General features: G+C 49.7%; 12 protein-coding genes and 1 non-coding gene across 13 annotated transcripts; 6 read left to right on the forward strand and 7 right to left on the reverse strand.

Annotated features, from left to right (window-relative positions):
* The first annotated feature begins 353 nt into the window (after positions 1 to 353).
* Positions 354 to 438, forward strand: F5J12DRAFT_t152. Its single transcript has one exon. It is a non-coding gene; the product is annotated as a tRNA-Glu (tRNA).
* Positions 439 to 1,092: 654 nt separating this feature from the next.
* F5J12DRAFT_724489 (MBOAT, membrane-bound O-acyltransferase family-domain-containing protein) lies at positions 1,093 to 3,410 on the reverse strand (the record flags this gene model as incomplete). The annotated part of the gene is made up of 9 exons (XM_051741540.1): positions 1,093 to 1,249; positions 1,318 to 1,511; positions 1,563 to 1,617; positions 1,653 to 1,680; positions 1,733 to 1,920; positions 1,989 to 2,656; positions 2,718 to 2,763; positions 2,828 to 3,120; positions 3,204 to 3,410. The coding sequence occupies 9 exons, from the start codon at positions 3,408 to 3,410 to the stop codon at positions 1,093 to 1,095; spliced, it is 1,836 nt and encodes a 611-aa protein (XP_051597495.1).
* Positions 3,411 to 3,674: 264 nt separating this feature from the next.
* F5J12DRAFT_771711 (cytidine deaminase-like protein) lies at positions 3,675 to 4,519 on the forward strand (the record flags this gene model as incomplete). Its single annotated transcript, XM_051742254.1, has 5 exons — positions 3,675 to 3,764; positions 3,824 to 3,928; positions 3,993 to 4,210; positions 4,271 to 4,374; positions 4,443 to 4,519. The coding sequence occupies 5 exons, from the start codon at positions 3,675 to 3,677 to the stop codon at positions 4,517 to 4,519; spliced, it is 594 nt and encodes a 197-aa protein (XP_051597496.1).
* Positions 4,397 to 8,181, reverse strand: F5J12DRAFT_847528 (prolyl oligopeptidase). Its single transcript, XM_051746388.1, has 17 exons — positions 7,746 to 8,181; positions 7,615 to 7,687; positions 7,485 to 7,558; positions 7,334 to 7,426; positions 7,110 to 7,274; positions 6,909 to 7,020; positions 6,731 to 6,846; positions 6,578 to 6,675; positions 6,338 to 6,527; positions 5,919 to 6,267; positions 5,712 to 5,849; positions 5,488 to 5,556; positions 5,345 to 5,433; positions 5,268 to 5,286; positions 5,074 to 5,205; positions 4,878 to 5,016; positions 4,397 to 4,819 (listed from the first exon to the last, which is right to left on the reverse strand). Exons 1-17 carry the CDS (start codon positions 8,082 to 8,084, stop codon positions 4,750 to 4,752), a joined length of 2,265 nt encoding a protein of 754 aa, XP_051597497.1. The 5' UTR covers positions 8,085 to 8,181; the 3' UTR covers positions 4,397 to 4,749.
* On the forward strand, positions 8,152 to 9,929 carry F5J12DRAFT_922088 (RED-like protein N-terminal region-domain-containing protein; the record flags this gene model as incomplete). Its single annotated transcript, XM_051749306.1, is given in 11 exon segments — positions 8,152 to 8,272; positions 8,336 to 8,476; positions 8,532 to 8,617; positions 8,675 to 8,717; positions 8,737 to 8,793; positions 8,852 to 8,908; positions 8,960 to 9,198; positions 9,224 to 9,386; positions 9,408 to 9,432; positions 9,454 to 9,825; positions 9,847 to 9,929. The coding sequence occupies 10 exon segments, from the start codon at positions 8,468 to 8,470 to the stop codon at positions 9,927 to 9,929; spliced, it is 1,134 nt and encodes a 377-aa protein (XP_051597498.1). The 5' UTR covers positions 8,152 to 8,272; positions 8,336 to 8,467.
* Positions 9,930 to 9,961: 32 nt separating this feature from the next.
* F5J12DRAFT_274339 (uncharacterized protein) lies at positions 9,962 to 10,664 on the reverse strand. The gene is made up of 5 exons (XM_051738693.1): positions 10,513 to 10,664; positions 10,414 to 10,434; positions 10,301 to 10,353; positions 10,151 to 10,254; positions 9,962 to 10,091 (listed from the first exon to the last, which is right to left on the reverse strand). The coding sequence occupies exons 1-5, from the start codon at positions 10,559 to 10,561 to the stop codon at positions 9,995 to 9,997; spliced, it is 324 nt and encodes a 107-aa protein (XP_051597499.1). The 5' UTR covers positions 10,562 to 10,664; the 3' UTR covers positions 9,962 to 9,994.
* A 307-nt stretch (positions 10,665 to 10,971) lies between these two features.
* On the reverse strand, positions 10,972 to 14,272 carry F5J12DRAFT_952303 (uncharacterized protein; the record flags this gene model as incomplete). Its single annotated transcript, XM_051749824.1, has 9 exons — positions 10,972 to 11,329; positions 11,382 to 11,445; positions 11,493 to 11,672; positions 11,725 to 11,868; positions 11,921 to 13,373; positions 13,438 to 13,571; positions 13,625 to 13,876; positions 13,927 to 14,064; positions 14,120 to 14,272. The coding sequence occupies 9 exons, from the start codon at positions 14,270 to 14,272 to the stop codon at positions 11,175 to 11,177; spliced, it is 2,673 nt and encodes an 890-aa protein (XP_051597500.1). The 3' UTR covers positions 10,972 to 11,174.
* Positions 14,273 to 15,696: 1,424 nt separating this feature from the next.
* Positions 15,697 to 17,570, reverse strand: F5J12DRAFT_847552 (P-loop containing nucleoside triphosphate hydrolase protein). The gene is made up of 7 exons (XM_051746389.1): positions 17,313 to 17,570; positions 17,188 to 17,252; positions 17,004 to 17,137; positions 16,641 to 16,954; positions 16,379 to 16,590; positions 16,199 to 16,331; positions 15,697 to 16,148 (listed from the first exon to the last, which is right to left on the reverse strand). The coding sequence occupies exons 1-7, from the start codon at positions 17,420 to 17,422 to the stop codon at positions 16,058 to 16,060; spliced, it is 1,059 nt and encodes a 352-aa protein (XP_051597501.1). The 5' UTR covers positions 17,423 to 17,570; the 3' UTR covers positions 15,697 to 16,057.
* A 1-nt stretch (position 17,571) lies between these two features.
* F5J12DRAFT_847554 (ubiquitin-related domain-containing protein) lies at positions 17,572 to 18,476 on the forward strand. Its single transcript, XM_051746390.1, has 5 exons — positions 17,572 to 17,709; positions 17,761 to 17,844; positions 17,893 to 18,046; positions 18,104 to 18,238; positions 18,293 to 18,476. Exons 1-5 carry the CDS (start codon positions 17,690 to 17,692, stop codon positions 18,377 to 18,379), a joined length of 480 nt encoding a protein of 159 aa, XP_051597502.1. The 5' UTR covers positions 17,572 to 17,689; the 3' UTR covers positions 18,380 to 18,476.
* Positions 18,477 to 19,981: 1,505 nt separating this feature from the next.
* Positions 19,982 to 20,266, reverse strand: F5J12DRAFT_690444 (uncharacterized protein; the record flags this gene model as incomplete). The annotated part of the gene is made up of 2 exons (XM_051740372.1): positions 19,982 to 20,125; positions 20,171 to 20,266. Coding segments are annotated over 2 exons (240 nt in total), but the record flags the coding sequence as incomplete, so codon positions are not given.
* An 81-nt stretch (positions 20,267 to 20,347) lies between these two features.
* F5J12DRAFT_274831 (uncharacterized protein) lies at positions 20,348 to 23,030 on the forward strand. The gene is made up of 6 exons (XM_051738696.1): positions 20,348 to 20,434; positions 20,484 to 20,579; positions 20,629 to 20,874; positions 21,089 to 21,188; positions 21,327 to 21,504; positions 21,558 to 23,030. Exons 1-6 carry the CDS (start codon positions 20,420 to 20,422, stop codon positions 22,894 to 22,896), a joined length of 1,974 nt encoding a protein of 657 aa, XP_051597504.1. The 5' UTR covers positions 20,348 to 20,419; the 3' UTR covers positions 22,897 to 23,030.
* Positions 23,031 to 23,675: 645 nt separating this feature from the next.
* F5J12DRAFT_847609 (S-adenosyl-L-methionine-dependent methyltransferase) lies at positions 23,676 to 25,296 on the forward strand. The gene is made up of 3 exons (XM_051746391.1): positions 23,676 to 24,079; positions 24,133 to 24,390; positions 24,451 to 25,296. Exons 1-3 carry the CDS (start codon positions 23,765 to 23,767, stop codon positions 24,814 to 24,816), a joined length of 939 nt encoding a protein of 312 aa, XP_051597505.1. The 5' UTR covers positions 23,676 to 23,764; the 3' UTR covers positions 24,817 to 25,296.
* Positions 24,992 to 25,873, reverse strand: F5J12DRAFT_784672 (uncharacterized protein; the record flags this gene model as incomplete). Its single annotated transcript, XM_051743084.1, has 5 exons — positions 24,992 to 25,222; positions 25,280 to 25,444; positions 25,501 to 25,575; positions 25,625 to 25,763; positions 25,794 to 25,873. The coding sequence occupies 5 exons, from the start codon at positions 25,871 to 25,873 to the stop codon at positions 24,992 to 24,994; spliced, it is 690 nt and encodes a 229-aa protein (XP_051597506.1).
* Between the last annotated feature and the right edge of the window lie 27 nt (positions 25,874 to 25,900).

The raw sequence follows: 25,900 nt of genomic DNA on the forward strand, positions 1-25,900 counted from the left end.
ACCGTCAACGTGGACTTTTTTTGTTAAAAAATCGCGTCTTCTTTGAGGGTGCGTTACTACTGATAGGCTTTACCGACTGTAATATGCTAGTCCGCAAAACCATGACCTAATTGTGTGTGCTTCCAACCTTCCCCCACCCCAAGAGTCGGTGCGTGAACAAAACAAGCAGCTTATGCCCGAGCTTCACTGGTGCCGGTGAGTCATCAGACTCAATTCTCAACGTCAACCGTGAATTCCCAACTCAGGGGATCGGTAGGATGTTCTTTCCGTGCGAGGTTCCTGTGCCTCTGTGCCTTGGATGTACCGCAAATCAACAGGTATGGTTTATTGTGCAGCGCAACGTATACTTCGTATCGGATATGGTGTAACGGCTAACATTGCCGCCTCTCATATATGATCGAAACGCGGCAGCTCGGGGTTCGATTCCCCGTATCCGAGTAGTGCTTTTTTTTGTTCATGAACCAAGTTATGATTCACTGCTGGCTCAACAATTGATGTAGACGTTTACCAGCGTGTACCCGGACCCAGAGAATTACGTTGACCCAACTGCCGCTGAAGGGTTCTCTGAACATCCCAAACCCATTATAGCTATGTGATCTACTTATTATTCACCTTGCTGGATGCAGGCTAACAGTACTTGAAGCTTTAAAATCTCTAGCGTTTATCTTCCCGGAGAAGTGGTCCACTCCCAAGGTGGATGATAAGGACCAACCGCAGCCCATTGATGTGGAGGTGGCTCCTGTGACCTACACTAGCCCACACCTAACTGGAGCTATTGATCGCGCCACATGTGATTCCAAACTCCTGGGAAGCATTGCTCTGCTAGGAGAGTTCACATGGGCACGTTGCCATTGCAGTGCGCTCGAAAATGATGTTATAGTGGATCTTATGCTGTCCCCGCGCTACGCCCAAGATATAAAGCATCCGCCACCGATAACAGTGGAGAGAGAATCACGAAATTGGGCCCGTGTATCCATGCGGTTTGATTATAAAGAAATATTAGATATACTTTGCATAGATAACAAAAGAGTGGGGTAACTGTGCGACGAGGAGGACCGGCCGTTCTGCCGGGGTACCAACGCGTCTTCATTATCAATAGGCAACATAGGCAACGCACAAGAGTGGGAACCCTGCATACAATCCGAGCCAGAATACCACATTTCCAAGGAGTTTGTTGCGTTTGATGGCGGGTGCCCTAGAGACTAGAATGAGGGGAATTTGGGCGAGTTGCATGAGGAATAGGTAGAGCCTGGGACCATACAGTTAGATTTCGGTCGGCAGTTGTGTGAACGGGAGGGATGCTACGGCAACACGCACCGTATCTTGTGGGTCACAATCACCATTACTAGCTCATGGGCAGCTGCACTGAGCAGGAACGTCATCACCATTGCACCTGTGCGAGATAAGGAGGGGTAAGATGCGAGCGTGGATGCGTAGACATGTCGGAGCAAGAAGGTGTGCACAGGTTTGTTCCATTTACGAGAGAACTCGTCCCAAGATGTAGAGTTCCACTGCAGTGTTCGCATTAGCTAAGGTCACAACTATACTGAAATAGCACGCACCCAATCCTCGTAAAACTGCCGATCAGCAAAGCTGGACATACCAAGGTTAGTCCACCTCAAAAATACTGTACGAATGCTACTCGCCGAGACAATTCCGCAAAAGCATTACATATGCATTCTGTGTGCCATGAGTACAAAAAGGCTAACGCGAGCCTGCATGAAACACTCACCGAATATAATATAGAATAGTAAAAGGTATGCGATCATGAACGGAAGCGCTAAATCCAATAAGCTTCGGAAGAATGACTGGCCAGGGGTAGGTGTGAGGGGAATAATGAAGCTCTCCGTGACCGTGTAAAGCAGTGCAAAGGAACCCATAAAGGCGGCAGTCTTCTCGAACACGTACAAGGGTCGAATGCTGTACAAATAACAACGTTGGCAATCGCAAGAAAATGACTGCCACCATCCGCATTATGAAAGACGCACCGGTCAGTCCTGGGATATTCTAACTCGTAGACCAACGTCGGAACGAGCATATACTCGATAAAGTTACCAAGTGTCACGTTATCCGGATAGCGTAGTTTCTTTGGTCCCGTCGATACGAGTTCAGAGTCCAAGTCTAAGAATTTATGGGCAGTAGACGCAACACTGAGATTCGGGTGGTGGATCAATAGCGAGGCACAGGTAACACTGGAAACACCTCGCGAAACACCGTGTGCAGGAATTGGAGTTGCAGGGCGTGAAGGGGTGTATGTTGAAGAATTCGTTCCCTTGACATCGAACGCAATGTCTGCAGACGTCCCGCGGTCTAGTTTGCTAGCATCTCGCCCTTCAGAAACAGCCACCAGTCTGCGACGTAAGGCATCTGCAGTACTCGGGTCTGCAAGAGAGCGGATGACGGCCTCCGCCTCTGGAGTCCCTATTGATGATTCTTGGTCCTGGCTTCCATAGGCGTCAACGCCGCCGGTATTGTCTTTCCTCCTAGACGCTTCTTTGACTTTCGCTTCGGCTTCGTGCAATGCACTCTCCCAACCTCCCACTACTTGTTCTTCAGTAAGACTTTGGAGTTCTTCATATGCGTGCTGCGAGCGTTCCAAAACGTCTTGTAGGTAACCATTAATAGACATGTACGAATGCATCTTCATGATCATCACCTGTGACATTGCGAACGACTATATGAGGGGGGTAATCGAGGTAGAAAGTACAAATACGTACGAAGGAATGCAGAGTTAAAAAGCCGGACTGTACCCACGGCCATTGTCTGATGACCGGTGGTGTATGTCTCAGTGAACGCCAGAAAAACAGCACAGAACAAATGATCGCACCGATGGTAAGTCCATACGACAGCAGCAACCAGTACGGTAGTCTGAAGGATATGTTGTAGCACCACGCCCATCCAGTAATATCTTAATCGACCACGCGTTACGGCTTTTGCGAACGGAACACAGAGCGCCGTCGTGAGAACGAGAACCGCGTCAGATATTGCGAGGACAATGGCGTCGCGGGAGAACATGGTAGCGAATGCAAACGAGAGTGCATACCCATTCGCCTCCAGTGAGGATACGTACGTCTGCACGGTAAAGAGGAACAAAGAAATCCAGAAGAGCGTGAAGAAGCCCTGTTGTCATATGTGATCACAGATGTGTGAAAACCAAAAACGGTTGGCCTTGCTCAACGATCGCAACAGCGAGACACACTCACGCGAAATTCGTTCGTCCCCGACCGCTCGTTAGTTGTGTCAAAATGGGACTTGCGGGGCTCGAAGGTGACGATAGCGCGCAGCTTTTTGGAAGATTTTGAACGGAATGGCTTGGAGACATAGAATGTGCCTTTGTTAGTTTCCAAAGCGCCGGACTCGCCGACGCTACTAGCTGCGTACACGGAGGCAGGCCGTGGCTCGAGGGCCATTTCGTACTAATAGAAATGTGAAGATAATGGTTAGTATGTGGAGATGAGGAGTGGGACTTTAACGGGAGTCAGTCATGGCTATGCCCAAATGGAACAGCCCCGTATAAGTACTGCTACCCGTGATGACGCTAATTGAAGAACCCTCAGAGAGTATAGTGTTTGATGTGTATCAGTTATGATGATGGCGAGCGTTGGCATTTGAATTTGGGTGCTGTTCAAGGTCACCATCGATTGTCGCAGACATTCATGGTTCCTCATAATATCATGGCTGATGATGAGCATCTGGTCCTCGACTCAAGTCATTCTGACGCAGATTCCGTCCATCTCAACTGGATGCGCATGGCGATGACCATGGTGTGTCCGCCGACAGTCCGTCGTGCACTACAGCGGTGCTGAAAACATATTATATACAGGCAGAGGAGGCACTTGCAGCGGGAGAGGTCCCTGTAGGGTGCATCTTCGTGCGCAACGGCGGGGCCATCGCAAAAGCGCGAAATAGGACTAATGAACTTCGCAATGTAAGAAGGGACTTCCTGCTGGTCTTCTTTGTCCTCTCCCACTCAGCCCCACGTTCATATCCAGGCGTCGAGACACGCCGAGCTTGAGGCTATCGATCTTATTCTCGCCAACAATGACGGCGGCGACCGGTATCCCCTCTCTGACACCACTCTCTATGTGACAGTAGAACCCTGCATCATGTGTGCTTCGGCTCTCCGACAACTTGGGATCAAGCAAGTATTCTACGGCTGCGAAAACGACAAATTCGGGGGATGTGGAAGTGTCTTGGGAGTAAATGCGCCGTCGGTAATCTCTTCCCTTTCTCTCTTTTCTCCTGATTTTCTTCCTCCTGTCCCCCGCAGTTCGGAGCACCCTATACACCCGGCCTACGATGCCATCGGTGGTTATCTTCGCGAAGAGGCTATCATGGTATTGCGGCGATTTTATGTTACCCAAAATGCGAACGGTTCGTCGTTCCTATAGTGCTTCGTCCTGCAAAATGCGATTAGTTTAAACTTTGTTATATTCATACAGCACCTGTTCCAAGACAGAAAGGCACCCGCGTCCTGAAAACGGAGATCCTCCCTCTCTCTCGCACCAACAGTTCGTGAGTTGTCTCCTCCACACGTACGTGGAGGCCAGACCTGCTTGGACACCAAATCCACCACGGACCGCTCATACGATGTCGAACTTAAGTCTGCGTGTACATAGTTGTATTGATCAGTTGCGTGGTAACAATGATAGTACCCGAAATGTCCATTTGATGAGGAACGTCCTTGGTCTAATTGAACTCTTTCCTTATGCGACTTCGTCCAAGTTACCAAAAACTTCGGAGGGTATATCAAGACCCCTGCCATTTCAGACCCATAGACTGGGCCACGAAGCCCCATCTGTCTGCTGCGTCCTGGATCCTGCGCATGGGATCAGTACTGCCATCTTGACGCTCCACACGAACGAGAGATGACATACCGTTTCTCAGTACCCTTACCGGCCCCGTGTCCAGCTTTCTTGTCGATTCTAATAAGAAGGGGGTGAGGGTTTTGAGGTAACGTATGCTGGAGTGTGGCTGCGTGCTTGAATGAATGCAGAGGGACAACTCGGTCGTCATCTACATGTAGACAGTTGTCAGTTGCTGGTGTCAGTGGTAGATAGCTGCTGTACTGACGATCGGCCGTCATCAGTAGTAACGGCGGCAACACCTTGTCTGTCGACACATTGTGTAGCGGAGAAATAGGATATATGAAGTCAAAGTCGTGGGGGTCGTGTGGGTTACCGTAGTCAGATACCCACGCCTTGCCTACAAGGTTTAGGTGAGTGAATAGTTAACTCTAGATTGGTACACATGGACATTGGACTGACCGATGGTGAAGTCTGCAAACTAAGCGCCGACAACCAACGTCAGTAGCAGAGGGAGACGCAAGGGAGGCGACACACACCTTCAACATATCCAAGACACCGACCTCGGCAACCGCTGCTCCGAAGGTGCCTTCCGGTGCAATATTTACGCACGCGGCGACGAGAAGACCTATGAAAGGGATGATCGGATCACCCTCGACGGTATGAAACGAATGAGACATACCTCCATTAGAGCCGCCGTTAATGGCAACCTTTCCCGGGGCAGCTATTTTGGTTTTGATGATATGGTACACTAATATGGAAGAGTGTTAAGCGGTGACAGGATATCAAACTTGACGAACTCACGTAGCCGCGATGAAGTCGTTGAACACGTTGATCTGCATTGATATCAGATAAGCCGGTAATACTAAATCCGCTAGCAGGCCCTTACCTTCTTTTCTCGGATACCCGCTTCGTGCCACTCCTCACCGAACTCCCCTCCTCCACGGATGTTTGGCAGTGCAAATACAGCTCCATATGACTTGAGGAAAGTCAGAATCGCTGGACTGAAAGAAGGGTTTATGGATATGCTGAAACCTCCATAACCTGTCGTAGCCAAGTGCATTGAGCCAAAATCTGGTCACGGCATCCCGGTAAATCCAACCGCAAACTCACCGTATTGGATGGCCGGAGCAGTCCCGTCCCTTTTGGTGCTCTCATGCCTTACGATGAACATTGGGATCCGAGTGCCATCCTTACTCTCGTACCAAACCTGTTCGGCGGTGAACTCCTCTGCTTTCAACCCCTTCACATGCGTCGTTCGGTATACACTCCATTTCTTTCCGTCGTCCAGTTCACTCAGGTTGTACCGACCGATAATACCAGGATTGGTGAATCCGGTAAGGGTGACAAAGAAATCGCTTTGCGAGCGACGACCGCTAACCTCGGCGGCGCCTACAAAGTCGGGGGCAAGTCGGGCAAGGCGCTGTCCATCCAGGGAGTAGACATATATCTCATCGATGACCTGCCAGCGCGTGTGGTTGTTAGCCTCCCATCTCATGCTTATGAAAGACACGAAATCATGTCAGACTAACGTTGCGCTTGTAAACGACGGCGAAGTGGTCCTTGCCCACGGCTGTCACGTCATCGAGGAAAGAATCCTTTTGTTCTGGAATTAGGTCTTTGCGCTGGCGCTTCGGATCTGCCAGATCGACGGTGATGACTTTGTACCGAGGTGCATTCTCGTTGGTAAGAATGTACAATTTCGTCCCGTTGTTCGCAATTCTGATATGATAGTTTGTCAGATGGGTCAAACAGGGACGCCACGATCTTACACTCGATATTCAGCATCAAAGTTGTCGATCAACTTCTCCCATTTCATGTTTGGACCGATTGCACTCTCCTGAAGGTCACAAACCCATAGCAGATTTTTCTGCGTCGCCTCAAGTATGAGGATCACAGTAGCATGAACTATATGGAGAACATACTCTGGCAGTATCCCTCACGACACTCATGTAAAGGTAGCGCCCATCCAGTTCAGACACGGAAGCCTCCCACATCCACTCCGGGTGTTCGGCATCTTTCATGATTAGAATGTCCTCGGCTGGTAGGCATTAAATCATCGGCCCATTGTAAGGCAAGGGGCTTGCAGAGCCGGACACTTACATTGTGGGGTCCCGACTTTATGGTAGTAGACCATTGCATTCTTATCGTCGATGGTCTCGATCCCCGCTTTATCCTCTGGAGTGAGACCATGAGACTCACGGTCGGGAAAGCGCTAAATCGGAAAGAGAATGCCATATAGAAAGCGGAACGTGGCAGTCAGCAAGCCGTCACCATAATGATTTCCGAGATAATTCATTCCACCTGGTAGAAAAATCCCTTCGAGTCATGCATCCAAGAGATAGCAGAGAATTTGACAAATCGGATTTCCTCCGACAATCGTTTCGCATGATGATCATCGCGTTTCCCATCTGCAGACGCCAGAGGATCACTGGTGCGGCGGACATAGATCGTGCAGAAATCGCTGCCCTGAAAAGTGGTAGCTTGGTTATGAGATCGCGAGAAGTTCCATTAAAGGGGAAACTTGCCGACAAAGATATGCCATACGCGTAGTATTCACCTGAGCGGGAGAACGCAGACGTGGCTATGGCCGCTGTCCCATCATCGGATAGCAAGTTAGGCTGGGAGATAGAGAAGCACAGTTAACATCAGGCAGAGTGCCACAAATAAGGGACGTACATCGAAGAATACTTCTCCTCCTGGACCACCCTTGGAAAAGTCAGGAAGTGCCTCACTCTTGGAGCGATAAAGGACTACAACCCAAGGTATCGATGATCTCGTGAGAATTCGGAGAGGCCAGAACGCATACCTGGCTGAGCCTGTAGGCCACTGTTGTAGAACCAGTACCATCGCCTATCGAATTTGAACGATGGTGCAGTGAACTGTACATTTAATTTTCGTCAGATTTACGCCTAGTGCTCTTTGAATCCAACGTTGTACCTTTTCGTAGTCGGTATTGGTTCTGATCTCCTTCTCTAACGCGGCGCGATATTGATTCCTGTTCAAGTACGCCCGAGTAAACTCATCTTGATCGGTTGTCCATTTATCGGTCTCCTCCGACTGATCTTCTAGCCACTGGTAGGGATCGGGGACGCGAACTTGTCCGTTTGCTTCGCTTTTATATACATCGACACGATCGGAGCGTCGAGCTGTCGGATACTGGTTCGGGATCCAGGGAGTAGGAGACATCAAAGTCCTGGTGTGAGATAGTTTGGAAATGAAACCAAAAAGCTTACTGCCACGACTCGAGGAATTCAAGACACGAAAAAAGACGCTCATGGGGTAAGAACTAGTCGCAACAACCTCGGTCCCCACCTGCGTTGTGGAAATAATTCTGAATAAATAGATTCTTTTTATGCTGGCGCAGTTGGGAGTAAGACTACAGACTAAAATTCCGACAAAGCTTCAAGCAACTGTTCACTGTGTCTACACCACTGAGTACGTTCTCGCAAGTCAGCGACTAAATAGTAAGAATACAGCGTACTATTTTTTTTTTCAGTGCTGTCATCCTTACTAGACTATCACACTAGGTGTTCGTTCGATCATCGACTCCGAGTTCTTCAACTCTAAAAGTGTAGTGGAGGCAAACGGCCAAACCTAATCACTCGACCGGCGACCCAAATTCGGCAACACCGTCTTTCTGTATCGCCGAACCAACAAGCATGGACCAGGTCCGTCACATATGCCAGTAGCCCAACTTCGTGTTCAGTGACCACAATGATATAGGATGCTTTCAGGCGTTTGCTTCACGGTTCGCCAAGTACTCCCAAGCAATCAACCCCCATTGCTGCAGACAGGCCAAACAAGAAGGCGTACGATTCTTTCTTGCATGCACGTCATTCTCAAACCAATTGTAAATTATCCTTCAGCGTGTCCGCGAAACCATCAGAACCAGCTTTCAAGCCCAGGAAGGTGAAGAAGGCAGGACCAGAAATACCGAGACCGCGCGTCGGAGAGGCGAGCCGGCGTTTCGAATGATTACGCTGAAGTACGTCTCGAGATGTTTCGCGTCTTACTGTTGACTTGAATGGCGATGGTCATCTCAGGCCGAAGCCATATTAGAAGACTTCGAAAAGCGGGCCTCGCGTGAGGGGAAAGACGTTGTAAGGTCACTACGAAAATCCTGTTCTGTTCGTGTCCTCATCGATACCTAGATCGAAGAGCAACGTAAATACTTGGGGGGAGATAGCCAGCACACTATACTGGTGAAAGGCTTGGATGTGTCTCTTCTGGAGCAAAATAAAGCCCGAGCAGCAGCATCCACCGAGGAGGACGATGTACTGGAACAGGCTTTTGTAGAGGCCACCGGCCAAGTGACAGAACCAGTGACCGAGTCAAAGAAGCGAACACGGGAGGAGATCATCCGCGAACTTCAAAGCCAAGCGACAGAATGGTCAAACAGATCAACCACCCGCAAGTTCCAGCGTCAAAACGATTGAAGAAGAGAGATTGGCTCTTGAGGCAGCCAAACAGTCGGGCAAGTTTAAACCAATAGGGTTCAAGCCCATCGGACAAGAGGAGAAGCCGAAAAAGAGAAAAGTAAAAAGCGACAAAAATGGAGAAAAGAAGAAAAGACGGAAAGTCGATATGGACTCCAAGCAGACTGGACAAGAACCAGATGCGGTCGGTGAATCGCAGGCACCCGCAGCGGACAAACCTCCGAGCGCAGAAGAAAGGCCCAAGTTGCCCCAGGAACCAGAGCCAGAGCCACTTGACGAGGATTTCGACATCTTCGCTGGCGCCGGCGACTATCAGGGTATTCCCGATGATGACGAGGATAGTGAAGGCAATGGCGACGTTACAACTCACTCCGCCGATTTAACTTCGAAACCCCCTGAAGAACTGTCCCGTCCGGCGCAACCTGTCAGAGGAGGGTGGTTCGGCGACGCCGAGCACGAACCTACACCGCCTCCGGCTATGCATGCGTCCGTGCCCAAGTCTCCGCCAGAAGAGAAGGTCGAGGAAGAAGAGGAAGGGGGGCGGCTCAAGGGTTTCGAATCATCTGCTCTACCCTCTATACGTGATTTCCTTGCAATGCAAGAGGCGGCAGACAAGGCAGAGAAACGGAGGGCGCGCAAAGAGAAGAAGAAAAAGAAAAAGAAGGGCGGAGACGACGACGACTGAGTACAGAGCGCTGTATCACGTAGCATGTAGGTAGTAGTAGTAGTAGCACCACACAACATCTATTCTCATGTCGGACGACTGGCCCCTCGCTGATCATGGAACAGTTTTGCTCTAGAGGCGTAGCTTGCAAGTCCTGGCCGAGCATCCATCTCATCGATAGTCCTGCATTAACGAGGTGTTATATCCTTGGAGCACAACGGTATAGGCACTGCGAGGCATACCGTTTCTTCATCTCGCTTGCCCATGTGATGTCTTTCAGTGGTGGCGAATTCATAGAAGCCCCTAGAATCCCAAGGACAAGGGCCAGAATGCTCTCATAGACAGTCTGACATACATTGTGAAGGCAGTCATCAACGGTGCACTGAACTTACGTTCAAAGGTACGTGCGCCTCAGGTTGCACAAGGGCTCTCAGATGAGATACATCTATGTAACCCTGTAGTAAGCACAGTGCCGACACTGACCTTGGCTAGAAATAGTACTGACGGTCATAAGTCGTGCAGGCAGCTGTTATTTGTGGTAGCACAAGGTAAATGTTTTAAAAAACGGTCAGTACACGTCACAGATGATTGCCAGACCTCGTACCATGAAATAGCAACAAAGTTGCGATTAGTAGTAGGACCTTCCCGAGCATTCTGTGTGCACTTCGTGTTCAAGTGGTAAGACTGTCCCGGAGGCTCGGAGTCGTGCCGGACAACTTTGTTGATTTCGGCCCGGGGCGGCTCCGACAATCTCTGCAATTGAGACTCGACACAAAACAGTCGCAACGATTGTTCCCCCTCGACTGCGGCTCCGACCGCTGGGTTCCTTCGATCATTAATATTGGCTGATCCGAGCTGCTTGAGCACTACCTTGTTCTAACCTACTAACCGGAGACCTAGCCTTACAATCTCCAGTCCGACTACTTGGTCAACACGTCGGTAAGTGACCCAGCTCCAGCTTGAAGCGAGTGCGGTCGGCCATTACATATGATTTAGTTCAGTCTTCCATCTAGGTGAGTGCCTTCATAGACTCCAACGTGCAGCTACGACGTTCGAGTTCAGGCTACCTCAAGATTTCCAATTTCCTAACTCTGACTAGTTAACACATACTTCGTCACGGCAAACGTCAACATTGTCATTCAGCTTCACATTAGTAGTGTACGAGATATTGGACAGATACGGACGGGAGCGACACGCGTTGCTTTCACGACCGCAAAAGCAAGAAACGGGTCGGATGGGGGCGACGGGCTCACTGGGATGAATCTATCATCGGAAAGGATGCCCACTCATAATTTTGTTCAGAGTCTTTGCTCGCAGTGGGGTATCTGCAAAGAGGGCGCGGACGAGCTTGACGAGTTCCTCGATCTCGAAGTCTACCAATGCGCCTTCGTCGAAGAGGTAAGTGAGATCCGCCATGGAGGCTCCCTGGAAGGAACTGTTAAACCCAACGTAATGAAATACATGCGGTGTTACTTGCCAGAAGTTCAGATAGGTAGGAGAATTTTAGCCACGATGGAACGAAAGAGACCACGAGGGACTACACGGCAGTTAGTAGGTGCCAAACCAGTGTGGTAACATACTCACTTCCGCGTTCTCAACAAATAACTCTTCAAGGGCAAAAAGAATCCTGCAGAGTTCGCCCAGTTTATGCGACTCCACCTCCGGTATGTCCGGAATGGCCAATATATCATCAAGTATGCGTAATAATACACCATCAACGACGTTCCCCATTGCGATGTAGTACTTCCCCTTCGGGAGGACCTTCTACAGTAATACTTCAACATGGGCAACGACATACAACAAAAGACAAAGATACCTTCCAAGCTCGAGCGAGACGTTTGATATTTTGTAGAACCGTTGTAACTGCTGTTTCGCATTCGTCATAGCGATCCTGATCGGATGTGCCGGTGAAACCATTTACACTTGCAAGGGTACTGCAAAGAGCTGCTACTTGCTTGTCCTAGAACATGCGTTGAGTGCCAATGCGCTTCTGCAGGGAAACAAGCACTGACAATGGCATCGTAGAACCAACTGTCTGCAAGAACTTTGAGGTCGGCTCGACCTTCTTGTAGCTTCTCCTCGACATCAGAAGGTGCCTTCGTTTTCGATAGCACCCGGCCTAACTCTTCCGATAGGAAGTAGCAATCGTTGGAAAACTGCACGTGTACGGTGGCATCGGATGGACGCGGTGTGACCACAACAGGATACAATCCGCAGTACAAGTCAAGAACCGAGGAACTCGAATGCATGATCAGATTGCCGGGGGGTGAAGTAGAAGATTGAGGGAATATGTGAGAGGTGGCCAAGGCTTTTCCCTCCTCCAAACATTTCTCAATGATCCGCACAACTTCCGTTGTAAGAGTCGAAACGAGATATCTTTCTTTGCTATCGCAGCTTGGGTCTTGGGAGGCTTTGGAGGGACCATTGGAACTACCACTGGCCACTTTTTGCCCCCGAGTCAACTTCTGCGACTTCACCACAGGTGCAATGGCTGGGATCGCCAATGAACGAGTGGGTGAGTCATTGTTATCACCCCACGGGTCATCGTCCCACAACCCGCCCTGTGAAGAGTCAGTCCCAGCCTCGTCATCCACGGGTTCTTCTGGCGTTTCGTCATCATTCCAGCCCCAAGCATCGCCCGGATCAGGGTCTGCTTTCGCTCCAGGGCTTGGTTCAGCTACAGCAGCTGGCTGTTCCTGCTTCTCGATTTCATCGTCAAAACCCCAGCTTTGTTCATCCACAGCTGATCCCGAATTGCTCATACTGAAGCTCTGGTTGTCATCCAAGTTCCATGCGTCTTCCGAAGAGGGGCTACATTCGGTAACATCTTGCTGATCCGTAACAGCTATCTGGTCATGTAGCACACCCTCGGCGGGTATACGGACCTCGGCCATGAACGTACTGTCCACGCGAGTAGCATGTTCCAAAATCACTTTACGAACAGTGCCAAGAATGTGCACACGCCTTGCTCTTTCGTAATGAGAACAGACGTTGTCCGCCCATGTCTTAATTTTTCTTTCCATCGAATCACCACCAAGCAGGTTCACCACGTATTTGGACTCAAAGTCGACAGCCTTTCGCGTTAGCTGAAGAAAGATGGGGAGGCCTTCCAATGTCGAAGGCAGGGAAGGAGTAAGCACGTTGGTCATAATGGACGACGTGACAGGTTTTGCAAAAGTGCGTGGAAAAATTTCTCTCTGTGGTTGAGGTAAATGAGGGAACACTTTCTCGTCGAGGAAGTCGAGAAGACGCGAGAGGGTATCTAATGAAGTGTCACGGGAAATGGAACCGTTCGACGTGAAGCATTGGATTTTGTGCACAGCAAAGCCAGACGGATCATCCTCAGTGGTTGAAGTGACGGAAGTAGAGCCACAGAGCACACGGTCGATATAATAGCTTGTGAGATCGCGGCGTAAACTGGCCAGGCGGGCGGATAACGCGGATGGTGAAAGCGAGGACAGGACGCTAGACAGTGATAACGGGGTGGCTGAACCTGGGACTATAAAGTAGAAGTGTCAGGAGTCGAAACCATTTGTATGTTAGAAGAAACTGGCCGAGGACGGAAGGGTGCACTGTAATGTGCTGCTCGACAACAACGAGGCTGGCGGAGCATGCATGTTCCAGTAGTTCAGAGACGCGGTTTTCGATCACCTGTGACACTCTCTGCGGGAACGCAAGTGGACAACACCGAAAATGCTAGCTAGTAAAACACGCACCTTCATATCCGCTATTACACGAGCTTCCGCCAGTGGCCCTGGGCTGCTCGCAAGTAGCCGATTGAGTTCCGAACATGCCAGCACGGCTTCCGGGAGGTTACCAGTGTCTGCTGTCGTTTGTGCTACGTCAAGTTGTGCTTTGCATTTCGCGAGGTGTTGCAGGGAGGCATGTAGGACATCTGCATTTAAGGATGCTTGAGCGAGGGCGTGATGTCGCTTGAGCGTTTCAAGTGTTAAGGAAGTGACTCCGGACTGCGCATTAACAGTTGAATACGAGGAATTAGAAGTCATACGAGACTCACTTCAGGGTCAAATACGGATTGGTTCAACGAATTAATGCCATGTGACAGAGTGGACAGTCGCTCTTGAGCAGACTTCGCGGAGGATAACTGCACGTCGAAGGCAGTAATGTCGGAGCGGATTCTGTCGTGAATTTGTCTCTGCCTCGAAAAGTTAGCCCCAGTTTCTGTTACTCGGAGAAAAGTCAATGAAGACCTTCGTCTGGCTGATACATTCGTCTAGCTCCTTGCACCAGGAAGACGCAACTGAAGAGTTCAAGGTCTGCCATGTCGCAGAGTCAAGTTTAGACAATATTTCGGATGACACATCGACCTTGCGGGGGAGGTGAGAAGGCAAGGGGAAGGCCATCGCTGTTGTCCTCCAGGTTGCTGCATTCCATGGACACACTGTCCCTTCCGTGACGTGCACAGAGTATCCAGTCACGTGATGTTTCTGGACAGGGGTTAATAACAACAGGCTAGCGATGACATTGGTGTGTATCGACACCAGAACACAGTCGAACTGGCAACTTTTAGATAAAATCGGAATCGCCAACCCTCAAGTAAAACAATAACACATGAAACTTGAAATAGTGTGCGACCACATCAAAAGGGAAACATTCGAACACCGAGAGGTATTTTCAGCGATGCTGAGCCTTCCGTTTTTACCTGGTCTAAAAAAGGTGGTATTGACAGGCTTTACGACTGCAACTGTCTCCGCCTGGACAGACCCGTCTACAGAGCCACATGATTTGGTGTACTGAACTCGTAAGTCCCAGATGAGTTTGGGGGTTTCGAGATTCGACGCCATTGCACCCGAACACAACCGCACCTGGGACAATGTGACGACAAGGATTGACCACATGAACGTGTGTCCAAGTGACCTCATGTGTACTTTGAGATGATGAGATGTGTTGCCGTCCCACCGTAGGTCAAGCTTGACAGAATGAGGGCCCAAGCGACTCGACGTCCCCAGTACTTCAAGGAGTGCCGTGTCCACCGGAAACCATTCGATGAAGGATTGCTCGATGATGCTCAGCACGAAGTTTGCCGTGACACCAAAGATCAGATGGAGGGGATCAAAGGCGATGAGATGTCTGCAAACGAGATAATTTGTAGGGTCATTTAGGATGAGTGATCATGTACTAAACTACTGCTTTCCGAAAACCACGGAAGCTGGCATCACCTCTTACGACGGAGCCCCTGAAAAAAGGGTGAAATATTCCACCATCGAACACATTGCCAAACGAAGAGTAGCATGTCAAGGCACTGCCTGAGGTTGGGCTGAGCTAGCTGTGCCAATGAATAGGTCGTCACGGAATGATCTGTGAGTGCTATCATGATGTTCTTGAAATCGATAGAACGTAATTCAGACGCCAGGCGAGTTGGAGTGCATTTGTACGCCGCCAGTTTACTCGACATTCCAATGTCAAATAGCAGGTCTATAAAACGAAATCCACCATCTGGGAAATATCTCGCGAGCATATTACCGACCACTTCTACTGGACCGTCTGCTGACATAGGTTGAAGATGCAAATGGATCATGAGGATTGAATCAGAAAGAAGGTGTGACTGAAGAGGTAATTCCCTGTTTTTATTGATGGGGATCCAGGCAGGCAGAACAGGTATGCCCCGACGGTAAAAACCTTGATGGTAATGTTTAGCCGATGATTTTTTATATAAAAAAATAAGAGTACGTGCATACCCAGTGAGGTCAGCGTCTTCACGTCGAGATTTGAGCCAATGGCAATATACGCACTCGAAATCTACATCGGGCGCACGAACGTTGCGGGACCGTGATGCACTCCGAGCATATCGTGCGGTTGCTGTAGTTACACAACCTGAGTTGTCCACCATCCTGGTAAAGTATGCAGATATCGTTCTGTGAAGATCAGTACCAAAGGTCAGAGACAACTGCAAGTAATAAAAAGAACATACGCCGCCATCTTTCAGAGCAAGGGCCATTTGGGGTGTGACCTGCATTTTGAGAGTGCTCCTCGACGTACCACAATTCAGCAGACTTCTGTGGTGTAACAGCACGGACCACACGCGGAAGCAAAAACGACGATACTAAATTGAATTATATGTGAAAAGCAACTATAAAATCACCCTGCGTAAGCAGTTCCAGTCGTGTGAACAAGGTGATGACATTAGACTACTTCGTCGTCAGCTCCACCGTGTTCTTGAACGCTCCAATCATGGCGGACAGCTGAATCTTCTCACTGGCACCAGTTGAGATGCGGTGCCTGCATAATTAGTCGTCAGACGAAATACGCAAATTCGAGGTGCGACTCACTCTAACGTCGCAAGGAAATCAAGTAGATATACCCGAGCATGAGGCTTGAAGTCAATTGTTTCTACGTACTCGAAGGCGCCAGCGAGTAAGTCCTGAAGTGCGAGCCCTCGTTCCGTCTTTAACGCATTGACCACTGCAAGACGTCAACAAGCGGAAACTGCGGAACCTAATCGAACGTACTTTGATACGACGTGGTGAATTCATCAGATAACATGGAGTTCACTATCGTCTCTATATCTGACGGATGTGGACTCCCCGTGCAGTTATAAATCTCAGTCTCTCCAATAGTGTCATACGCGGCATGGCATGCTTGAAGAACGTTCAGAGCCCTTCGCATATCACCCTTGGACAACTTGAGTAACGCCTTCTTGCCATCGGGTGTTAACTTCACACTACTTGGTCTTGATATCCAAGTGGTGCTGTCAATGGGCGACGTACTCACCTTTCCGCGTCAACAACATTATCCACCCTCTTCTCAACCTCCGTCATGGGCAGTGGAGAAAACCGAAACCTCGTACATCGGCTTTGAATTGCGGGGGCAATTTTGTTCACGTAGTTACATATAATGCAAAAGCGAACGTTCTTTGTGTACTGCTCAATGACGCGACGGAGAGCTGCTTGGGCCTGTTGCGTCATCATATCTGCTTCGTCGAGGATAATGAGCTTGAAGCCCTTCGAGAACAGAGTGCGTGTTTCTGCAAACTGCTTAATTTGTTCGCGAACAACATCGATACCTCGGTCGTCTGAGGCGTTCAACTTATAACCATGAGTCAGGAGACCAGATCAACGATGGAAGCACGCGCACTTCCAATATCTGCTTCCGGTACTGAGGACCATATATTCGCCTTGCCACTGCCAGTATCGTAGACGTTTTTCCCGTACCAGGCGGCCCGTAAAACAACAGGTGAGGAAGCCGATTTTTTGCAATGAAGTTCCCAACTGCGGTGTAACATTGGACCCTGCGTCACTGACAAAGGTACACGACTCACTAGTTGTTGTTATATCCTTATGTGACACAACGTCATCCAAGGTAACTGGACGGTATTTTTCAACCCTGACGGAATAGATGAGCATCCAGACTTCAAGACAAGTCGAATACTTGACGGCTACTTGCCAGGGTAACGTCTCGTCCTCGAAAGGTAGAAGGTTGTCAGCAGCTTTCCCTTTGCCCTTGGATTCGAAGGGGATGGCAGAGTCCACTTCCATCTGATCGTCGCTGTCCATGCCGACCGTCGCCGCTCTCGAGACCGAGAATATCACTCGACCGTGATTGGACGCGACGCGACGCGCCAGTGAGGCTTACATCAGCATCGTATTAGTCATCGAATGCCCACGCACAGACCATCGACACAAGATTAAGGTTTTCGCAAGCCTGGCTGATTCTTACTCATCGACCACATTTTTCATCGCAAACTCGCAAGTCAAACGGCTCTCGCCTTTCGTCAACGACTCCACCGTTAAGTTTCGTTGGACAGACAAAGGCATCCGATCATGCAGATCTTCGTCAAAACGTGTGTTTACTCTCTCCGCGGCCTTTTCGTCGGCTGATCAGTAATTCATAGCCTCACGGGCAAGACCATCACGCTCGAGGTCGAGTCCTCCGACACCATCGACAATGTCAAGGCCAAGATCCAGGACAAGGAAGGGTCAGTCATAATGTTCGTGACCAACCTCGCGTACTCACTTAATGTCAGAATCCCTCCTGATCAGCAACGCCTGATCTTCGCTGGAAAACAGTTAGAAGATGGTCGCACTCTCAGCAACTATAATATCCAAAAGGAATCTACCCTCCATTTGGTGCTACGCCTCCGTGGTGGTGCCAAGAAGCGCAAGAAGAAGACTTACAATGTCAGTATCTGCGTAGAGTCGCTGAGACAATGTTGTTGACGACATGCCATACAATAGACTCCCAAGAAAATCAAGCACAAGCGTAAGAAGGTTAAGATGGCGATCCTCAAGTACTACAAGGTAGACTCAGACGGCAAGATCAAGCGCTTGCGCCGTGAGTGCCCAAGTGCTGAGTGCGGCGCCGGCATCTTCGTAAGTGTCTTACTTGATGATTTTCGAAACAGACTGAACGAATACTTGGTGCAGATGGCCTTCCACAAAGATCGTCAGTACTGCGGAAAGTGCGGATTGACCTACACATTCCAACCAGGAACCAAACCCCCTGTCTTGTAGCCTATTTACCGTAGCCCAATATTAGCTCCGTGCAAGTTCGTGTAAGTTCATATGAATTATTTCGTGAGAGAAATTCCAAAAGGCTACACGTCATCTGCCTCAGTAAGAGAGCTTGTTGGATGATCAGTCTATTAGCTACGGCAGATTAATTTGTACGTAAATCCTCCTCCAATCTCTTGTACGAAGTGCAGCGGCCTAAGGGGCGCCTGGAGAGGCCCACTGACCCTGTCTCCTTGATAGAGTCAGCATCTGACAAATCTAAAATTGAAGCGTCAAACATGAAACGACGGCAGTTGTCGAAGGAAGAGGGCAGTCAACTGTTGTGACTTCCATGTTGCCAGACCTCAGTTCAGGAGAATTCGAAGCAATTATAGCCAAAAACACCGAATTCCGCAACGCAGGCTCTGCTTCGTACCCCGGCAGAGAGGGCACGCGAGTTATTGGAAGAGAGATGGCGTAGTATCAACCCCGCGACGAATTCGGTGCGCGCGAATCTTCGAGGTCACTTAGTAAAAGGAAGAAGGAACAGACTTGTACGCAGCGATCTGCTACAGTAGCCAACGGGTTTTCCATACGCGAGGCCACTGCATAGACAACGGGCTCGGGCAATGATGATAACGATGAGGTACAGTAGTCATGAAGGTTGGTTCGGAAATGGTCGACGTGCACTGAAAGCGATCTCAACGCCACCAAAGTCATTGTAAGCACGCAGCATTGTTTCTTCTAATTGACAATTGTTCGAAGGAATGGAGCTGCAGAAATGATCCATGGTTGAATAAGGCTGCCTTGGACACAATGTGCTCACAAGGATATGCTCACACACAGAGGTAGATCAGCAGCAGCATTCCGCTCGGTGATGAAAGCTTCAAAATTCCCCGTCGCGTGCCCAGTGCCGAGCAAACTCTCGTCTAGTGAAAAAATATTTAGCTACCGCAGAAGTAACATCAGCCTTGATGATCCGTATCGCTTGATCAAAGCTACATGTGATAATTCCTGTGCCCGATGAACAGCTAGGAAGTAGGGCTCATAACTAACGGAAGACCTCTCTCCAGATAACTGAGAGCACCGCGCAACCGCTACAGAGTGAGGTTCTGCTATTGTCTAGGCTCGACTCGAGGATGGTCTAGGGTAGCAAGACAAAACCACTGCACAAAGCCTATTAGGTCTAACAAAGAAATACCTGCTGCCGAACACGTCGCCTGCGGTCCTACTTGTGCACGGTTGTAGGTGTCGTGGAACGAGTCGCACACGAATACACGGCCTTGGTACAGCATTGCTAGTTTCCCTCGAGCAGGGCCAGTTAACCAGGCCCTCAGCTTACCCAAGTAGTCTTGGAAGTTGTAGTCATAACATACGAGGAATTGTGCGAAAGCTTCATGGTACTGTAGCCCAATGGTCAATATTATAGATCGGTCCGTGGGCTGCTGTTTCCAGGATGGACCTCAGGAAACACTAAGAGTGTTTGAGGAATCTGCAACCCTCGGATGTAAAAGATTGGATGCAGACATCATCGAACTCTCCGGTAGTCCCGCTAGAGCATAAGCTACTTTATCGTCGAGGAGGTTAAGAGTGACCTTCCCTGCTGGGCTCAACATGCCAAGGGTCGTTGGAAGCGTCGCTCGATACGACCGTCTGAACGCGTTCGTACGTCTCGCGTTTGCGTTGTGATATACGAAATTCTTCCTCTCGCTGCTTCATCTTTTCCCTCCGGCGCTCGTCATCGCGTACAACTCCTTGATACATGACCTACGTGCCTTGAGAACAAGAACCGAGGAAATCTAAACCACCAACCTCACGCTCCTTGTTCTGCTGGTAATGGACGCCCCATATGATGAAAGCCGAGACGGCGCACGACGCAGCCAAGGTCGCCTTTGCACGAGCGGACATGCGACTTTTTCCTGTCTGCCCAACTAGCAATTTGCCACTGTGTCCGAAGTCACTCGATGACGCCACAACACAAGTAAATACCAAATCTTGACGACTTTCCCCTTCCTTGCAGCTCACAGTAACCTTTCTACAGGCAACGTATGACCGCACGTCATGTCGGCCCTCGATGTATGTATGAACCTTAGATTTCCTACAGTTCATTAACCTACTTCTACAGGAGTTTGAGAACACCCTGAAAGATGTCGTGAATGCAAAGCGACTTTCAGCGTCGAAAATGACCAAACTGACCGAGATCGCTATGAAAACTCTCAAGGTACGGCTTGACCTTCCTCTTGGTTTCCTGGAATTTACTCATTTGGCAGGATGATGCCAAGCTCGTTGCCATACTCTATAGGACCCATAAGTCGCTACCTGATTCTGCCAAAGTTTCTAGCTTGTATGCGTTCGATGCCTTGGCCCGTGCTGCTAGAAGCTCGGTAACCAAACATGGTTTAACGGCTGATCCCAATGCGGGAAAAGGTAACGCTGCGACATTCCTCCTAAAGATGGAGGGTGTCTTGGAAGGCCTCTTCCGAGACATGATTGCGATAAACAATGCCGAAGTCAAGGTTAGTTGTTAGGATACATTTCTCCGTGCAAGCACCAGGCCCCGCGACTTTTCGGTTCTCTATTACTGTACGAGCCGTGATGCTGGGTCGCAAATGATGGCTTGCTCAGCGGCTAACCAGAATTTATGACACGACTGCGCCGATGCCCACCCCTTCCGTTCTTAGCCAACCTGATCATAATGATGCGTCGGTTCTTACTGCGATTCAACTACAGGAAAAAACGAAGAAAGTTCTAGACATATGGATCAAATCAAATACATTTCCATCGACCATACTGACGCGATTGAGGGATATGTTAACGGACGTGTCAAAAGGTGCTTATCACGACCCATATACGTATCCGCTAAGTATTTCTTCTGCTCCTGTAATCCTAGCTATTTTTCTGGGCATCCCTGCCTTAAATGAAATAAGAATACTGTTGCTGAAACGCCGTCTGGTTACTTTTTCGTCAGAGTCCGCCGTAAACTCAACCTCGCCCGCTCCACAAATTGCTGTCGAAGCGCTCGGACAGTCCACGACCCCAGCTTCGTCCCTCTCCACACCGGCTACATTGAATTCTAACGTTCAGGCAACATTGCTCTCATTACTCGGCCAAGCTGCCCAAGCCACTGCCCAAAGCCCTGCCAACAGGTGGGTCAAGGTAAACTAAGGACTGGTTTTGGAATGCTGAACGCCTCTTCCAGCCAAACCTCTCAAAATGACGCACCACCGCAACTCGGACAAGCGCAGCTCGCGTTGTTGCAACAATTAGCTTTGACTGCCAAGCTTGGAGGTGTCGCACAGTCGCAGCCTGCGGTATCCGTCGTCGGGGCCCCGAAACTCAATGGACAAGGAAGCATACCGCCAAACATGGTGTCAGACACCTTCCATTCCCCTTCTCTACCACCCTTAGGTTCACACCTTCGTCCTGGTTCAAACCATGGAGACCCGCGGCACGGTGGATCTGGTTATTCCGAGCGCCTGAAAGATCGGAACGAATATTTTGATGACCGTCATTCTCACCGTGGTAGTTATCGTGGTGGCTATCGTGGTCGTCGGGATAGATGGGAAGACCGCAGCCGTGATCCCTTCAAACAGAGAGACAGAGACAGGGATCCATCGTCACGACCTAGAAATAGTCGCTCACGCAGTCCACGCAGATCTGAACGGCGCGACGGTGGCCGCCAGCACAGTCCACCTCGTCGCCATGTGAGCGGTAAAGACCAATATCATGCTGAACCTCCTAGTTCGGCTGCACCTGAAGGAGGTAAAGACGAATTTGGACGAGATCTCAGGCCGTCTTCGGCCTCTCCCCCTAGATCTGTGTCAGTCGATGACGCGACAACCCGAGATCCAATGGTTCCATCTGTAGATCCTGCATCGGCAGCTGCTCCAGATTGTCGTATACCTGTATCAGACCAGTTACCTTCGGTAGCTGCGAATACACCTGCGCAGAGTACTGAGACGCATGCCTCGAGTTCAGCGGCGTCAAAGGAGGAGCAACAAGGTCTTGATCAATTTGATATCACAACTTTTGATGTTACCGCTGCCTCGTCGTGGGAAGCACTAGGAAACATGTGGAAAACTACTCGTGGCTACCTCCCATCACAAGAAGAGCTCATGCAGTTTGTCTTGGCTAGTGGTATGGGTATGGCTAGCACTGCTGCAAATAGTCACCACGACGACTCCCAAGGAGGCCAGTGGGGAGCCGGGTGGGCTGGTCAGGGAACGAGAGGAAGCGGAGGGTGGCGAGCAAGGGGACGGGGCTACATGAATGGCGGACGAGGCGGCTACACTGGTCACGGGAACTACCGAGACGCGGGGCAACACTCGAATGCAGGTCAATCTCAATACTCAGATGCCGTTGTCCTCGGCGACAACGTCAGCACCATGGAATTCGAGGTGGACCAACACTCGATTCCAGGAGAACAATCTGATGTACACGATAACGAATCGAAATCAGGGGACACAGAAGCGCGCGGGGCGGGTCGGATGCAACGTGTTGGGGATAAGTGGGTGTTTGTGAGAGAAGCTGGACCTTGATCTCCGTCAGTATAGCATAATACACTTCTACCCTATATTGCAATATTAGGCTTGTGTTTCTTCTTAGCATTTTATATATGTTGCTCTGAGCGTTGTCCCAACTAGTCAGAAATACACTTGGATAAGTGAACTATCTTACGAGTTAGGTCAAAATTGGACATGAGAACTGTCACGGGCCAACGCACGTATTAAGTCGTACAGTGCGAATCGCATTCTAGTTGCTGGGTACAGCGTTATCGTCCTGGACATGACGTCCGACCGCCGATGCGAGTCTCGTTCTATGGTGAGGCCGTACGTCCTGTGCTACGGTAAATAAAAATAAAAACAAGAAAGAGTATTCTCCGTAACGGAACAAGCACAGGGGACGGCTCTCCGATCGGGCGGCTGGATGTATATATTCGTGATGACACAGAGTCGAAAGGAATGGTCGATCAAAGACTCGAGTGCATCACAAATGCCTTAGGAACTCGTAATCAAGAAGGGAGTGAGACTACCTGGCACTCCAAACTGAAGATGATGCTGAGATTCGAATCTCGGTGCTGTGCTGCAGAGTACTGCATGAAGATCCTGCGATCCCAATGTCAACCTTTTCAGTGTCCAAGTTTTAGCACTACGAAAAGATACCATTCGATGCACCGGACAGCTACGGCAACCCGGGTGGATGGCCTTGCAGCACGGGTAAGCCCAGAGCAATCGTTATGACTGGTAAGGTCAGATAGTATGTAAGCCAAAAGGCACTGACTCGTAGTGCTTGACTGGAGTAACTTGTAAGATGACATCCTAGTGTAAGTACCTTGGACTGAGCGAGTTAGTACTGCAAGGCCAACACCGACACACTCGCGCCACACTACCGACAACCCGTCGTTACATGTTTTCAACGGCAGTCCGACGCGTTTCACGTCTGACGCAACGCACGAGATTCATCCAAACCGATGCTACGGTCAACGCTGCGGAAATCGCCCACTTTTCGCGTCTGTCCTCACAATGGTGGGACGAGAACGGCGAGTTTGCGCTCCTTCACCGTATGAACCCCGTCAGAGTGCAATACATTCGCGAGAAATTGATAGAAATTGCACGCGAAGAAAAAGGAGAGGATGTCGCTCACGAGATGGAACAACGTAGGGACGCTTTTCGAGGTCTGAGCATCCTAGACGTCGGATGTGGAGGTGGGCTATTGTCTGAGGTTACTTCATCGACAACTGTCGTAGAAAACGTTACTCAAACACGTCTTCACAGAGCTTGGCCCGGTTGGGCGCACAGACATTGGGCATTGACGCTTCCGAGTCCAATATTCGCATTGCGTCTACGCATGCGGATGCAGACCCTCTCTTGTCCTCGTCTTTCCCAACTAGCAGCTCACTTCATTACCGGAATACATCTGCCGAGCAGCTTCTGAAAGAACCCGAACGGTTTGACGTGGTATGCTCTATGGAAGTCATTGAACACGTCGATAACCCGACTGCGTTCCTAGCTACTTGCGCTGAGCTCGTCAAGGTAAGTGCAAGTTGATACATCGTGAGTTTGTCAATAACAGAACACGTTTGTTTGAAACAGCCTGGTGGCCACCTCTTTCTCTCAACGATCGCTCGTACTCCGCTAGCCTTTTTGCTGACGATCGCAGCGGCTGAATACATGATGCGCAAAGTTGCCATCGGCACGCATACCTACTCCAAGTTTGTCAATCCCTCGGAGCTCATTTCGTTCTTCCAATCGTACTCGTCGCCATCGATGACAAGTAAACAACCGTGGATAACTCGTACATATGGTGGTGGCCAGCCCACGCGGAAGGAGGCGGAAGTACGGGGCCTGATCTACAAGCCTTGGAGTGGAGACTGGGAGTTAATGTCGCGCAGCGCGTCGCAGTGGGGTGCAGCAGAATGCAACTACCTCTTCTGGGTACGAAAACCTTTCACAAGTTAACTTGTCTGGTAGTACAGTTCAGGTAAATGAACGTAAGCTATTGGCAAAGCACGCTCGGTATAATACAAGCTGTAGTATAATGCACATAAGGTTAGAATAATTACCGGTACGGACAGCATGCCCTTGACTTCATCCGGTCTGATATCATTCAGGTATTAGCAAGAACACCATTCCTTCATGACATCAACCTTTCGCCCCATAGTAATCTTTGCCGGTGAGCTCGGTATGCTCCACCGATAGCAGCCCAGATAATCCACAAGAACGTAACAACGGCGACGCCAAAAAGCAGTCGCATAGTCAGTTTCCATCTCCAAGACACTGGTGCAGAGGACGTGAATATGATCAATCGCCACCGTTCATGGAAATCGGTGTTTAGCCACATAAGATCATGAACAAGCTGCTGAGCCTTGTATGTAGATTTCAAACATTTAGTTACAGACGGTAATAGAAGAGACATACCCACCTTCATCCGGCCAGAATCATAGGCCTGCTGGATGTTGGCAACCCGTGAGCGGATACGAGGGAGCCTGTAGGACAAATCCTGAAGCATAACGAGTGACTTTTCCAGCTCTTCCTTCAGTCTTGGGGTATCAGTTTCCAGTACAATATCTGCTCTCTGTTGCGTTTTCTACGGGGTAGGATTTAGTGAGTATGGACATGGCCGATCACAATCGGGCAACATACATGCAGTTCCCCAAGTGCATCCTTTACAGACCCTTCTATCGCCCTGAAATTGCTGAGGCTTTCTCTAAGCTTGGTCTAACCCGCCGGATCAGAGACCGAGACACTACGAAAGCTGACTGCTCACATCCAGGTCCTTGAGGTGGCCATCGTATTGCACTGCACGTACTGCAACACGTTCCGCGGCTTCGTTTACACCTGAGCCTGGGATCGTCGTGTGCTCTACTCTGGAGGAGTGTGCCACGCATCGCTCAGCATTGGGGCCCCTGAATAAAAGTGAAGACAAGATAGCTCACGTCCACGCCGAACTTCGTTTGCTCGACAATCCAACCGATGTTTCCAAAGAGTTGGACTTTGCAGGCGCATTGTTCTGCATGAAAGAAACGAATGGAAGGCGTTGGAT

This window comes from Pisolithus orientalis, assembly GCF_024613125.1.
Source record: "Pisolithus orientalis strain OTSU chromosome Unknown F5J12scaffold_28, whole genome shotgun sequence".
NCBI classification, from domain to species: domain Eukaryota; kingdom Fungi; phylum Basidiomycota; class Agaricomycetes; order Boletales; family Pisolithaceae; genus Pisolithus; species Pisolithus orientalis.

Excerpts from the sequence above, each read along its gene's own strand:
- F5J12DRAFT_847528 (XM_051746388.1), bottom strand. The coding sequence starts at position 8,084 with ATGAGCGTCTTTTTTCGTGTCTTGAATTCCTCGAGTCGTGGCAGTAAG. Across the intron at positions 6,528-6,577 it reads TTTGATGCTGAATATCGAGT|AATTGCGAACAACGGGACGA; the intron begins GTAAGATCGTGG and ends CTATCATATCAG. Across the intron at positions 5,557-5,711 it reads TGAGGAGTGGCACGAAGCGG|TGTACCATATCATCAAAACC; the intron begins GTATCCGAGAAA and ends CTTCCATATTAG.
- F5J12DRAFT_274339 (XM_051738693.1), bottom strand. The coding sequence starts at position 10,561 with ATGCTCGGGAAGGTCCTACTACTAATCGCAACTTTGTTGCTATTTCAT. Across the intron at positions 10,354-10,413 it reads TGCCTGCACGACTTATGACC|ATGTATCTCATCTGAGAGCC; the intron begins GTCAGTACTATT and ends AGGGTTACATAG. Across the intron at positions 10,092-10,150 it reads GCAAGCGAGATGAAGAAACG|GACTATCGATGAGATGGATG; the intron begins GTATGCCTCGCA and ends TCGTTAATGCAG.
- F5J12DRAFT_847552 (XM_051746389.1), bottom strand. The coding sequence starts at position 17,422 with ATGGACAGCGACGATCAGATGGAAGTGGACTCTGCCATCCCCTTCGAA. Across the intron at positions 17,138-17,187 it reads TAAGGATATAACAACAACTA|TTGGGAACTTCATTGCAAAA; the intron begins GTGAGTCGTGTA and ends GTTACACCGCAG. Across the intron at positions 16,591-16,640 it reads AATGTTGTTGACGCGGAAAG|TGTGAAGTTAACACCCGATG; the intron begins GTGAGTACGTCG and ends AAGACCAAGTAG.
- F5J12DRAFT_847554 (XM_051746390.1), top strand. The coding sequence starts at position 17,690 with ATGCAGATCTTCGTCAAAAC. Across the intron at positions 17,710-17,760 it reads ATGCAGATCTTCGTCAAAAC|CCTCACGGGCAAGACCATCA; the intron begins GTGTGTTTACTC and ends AGTAATTCATAG. Across the intron at positions 18,239-18,292 it reads AGTGCGGCGCCGGCATCTTC|ATGGCCTTCCACAAAGATCG; the intron begins GTAAGTGTCTTA and ends TACTTGGTGCAG.
- F5J12DRAFT_274831 (XM_051738696.1), top strand. Across the intron at positions 20,580-20,628 it reads TCGCTATGAAAACTCTCAAG|GATGATGCCAAGCTCGTTGC; the intron begins GTACGGCTTGAC and ends CTCATTTGGCAG. Across the intron at positions 21,505-21,557 it reads GCCCAAAGCCCTGCCAACAG|CCAAACCTCTCAAAATGACG; the intron begins GTGGGTCAAGGT and ends CGCCTCTTCCAG.
- F5J12DRAFT_847609 (XM_051746391.1), top strand. The coding sequence starts at position 23,765 with ATGTTTTCAACGGCAGTCCGACGCGTTTCACGTCTGACGCAACGCACG. Across the intron at positions 24,080-24,132 it reads GAGGTGGGCTATTGTCTGAG|AGCTTGGCCCGGTTGGGCGC; the intron begins GTTACTTCATCG and ends ACGTCTTCACAG. Across the intron at positions 24,391-24,450 it reads CTTGCGCTGAGCTCGTCAAG|CCTGGTGGCCACCTCTTTCT; the intron begins GTAAGTGCAAGT and ends TGTTTGAAACAG.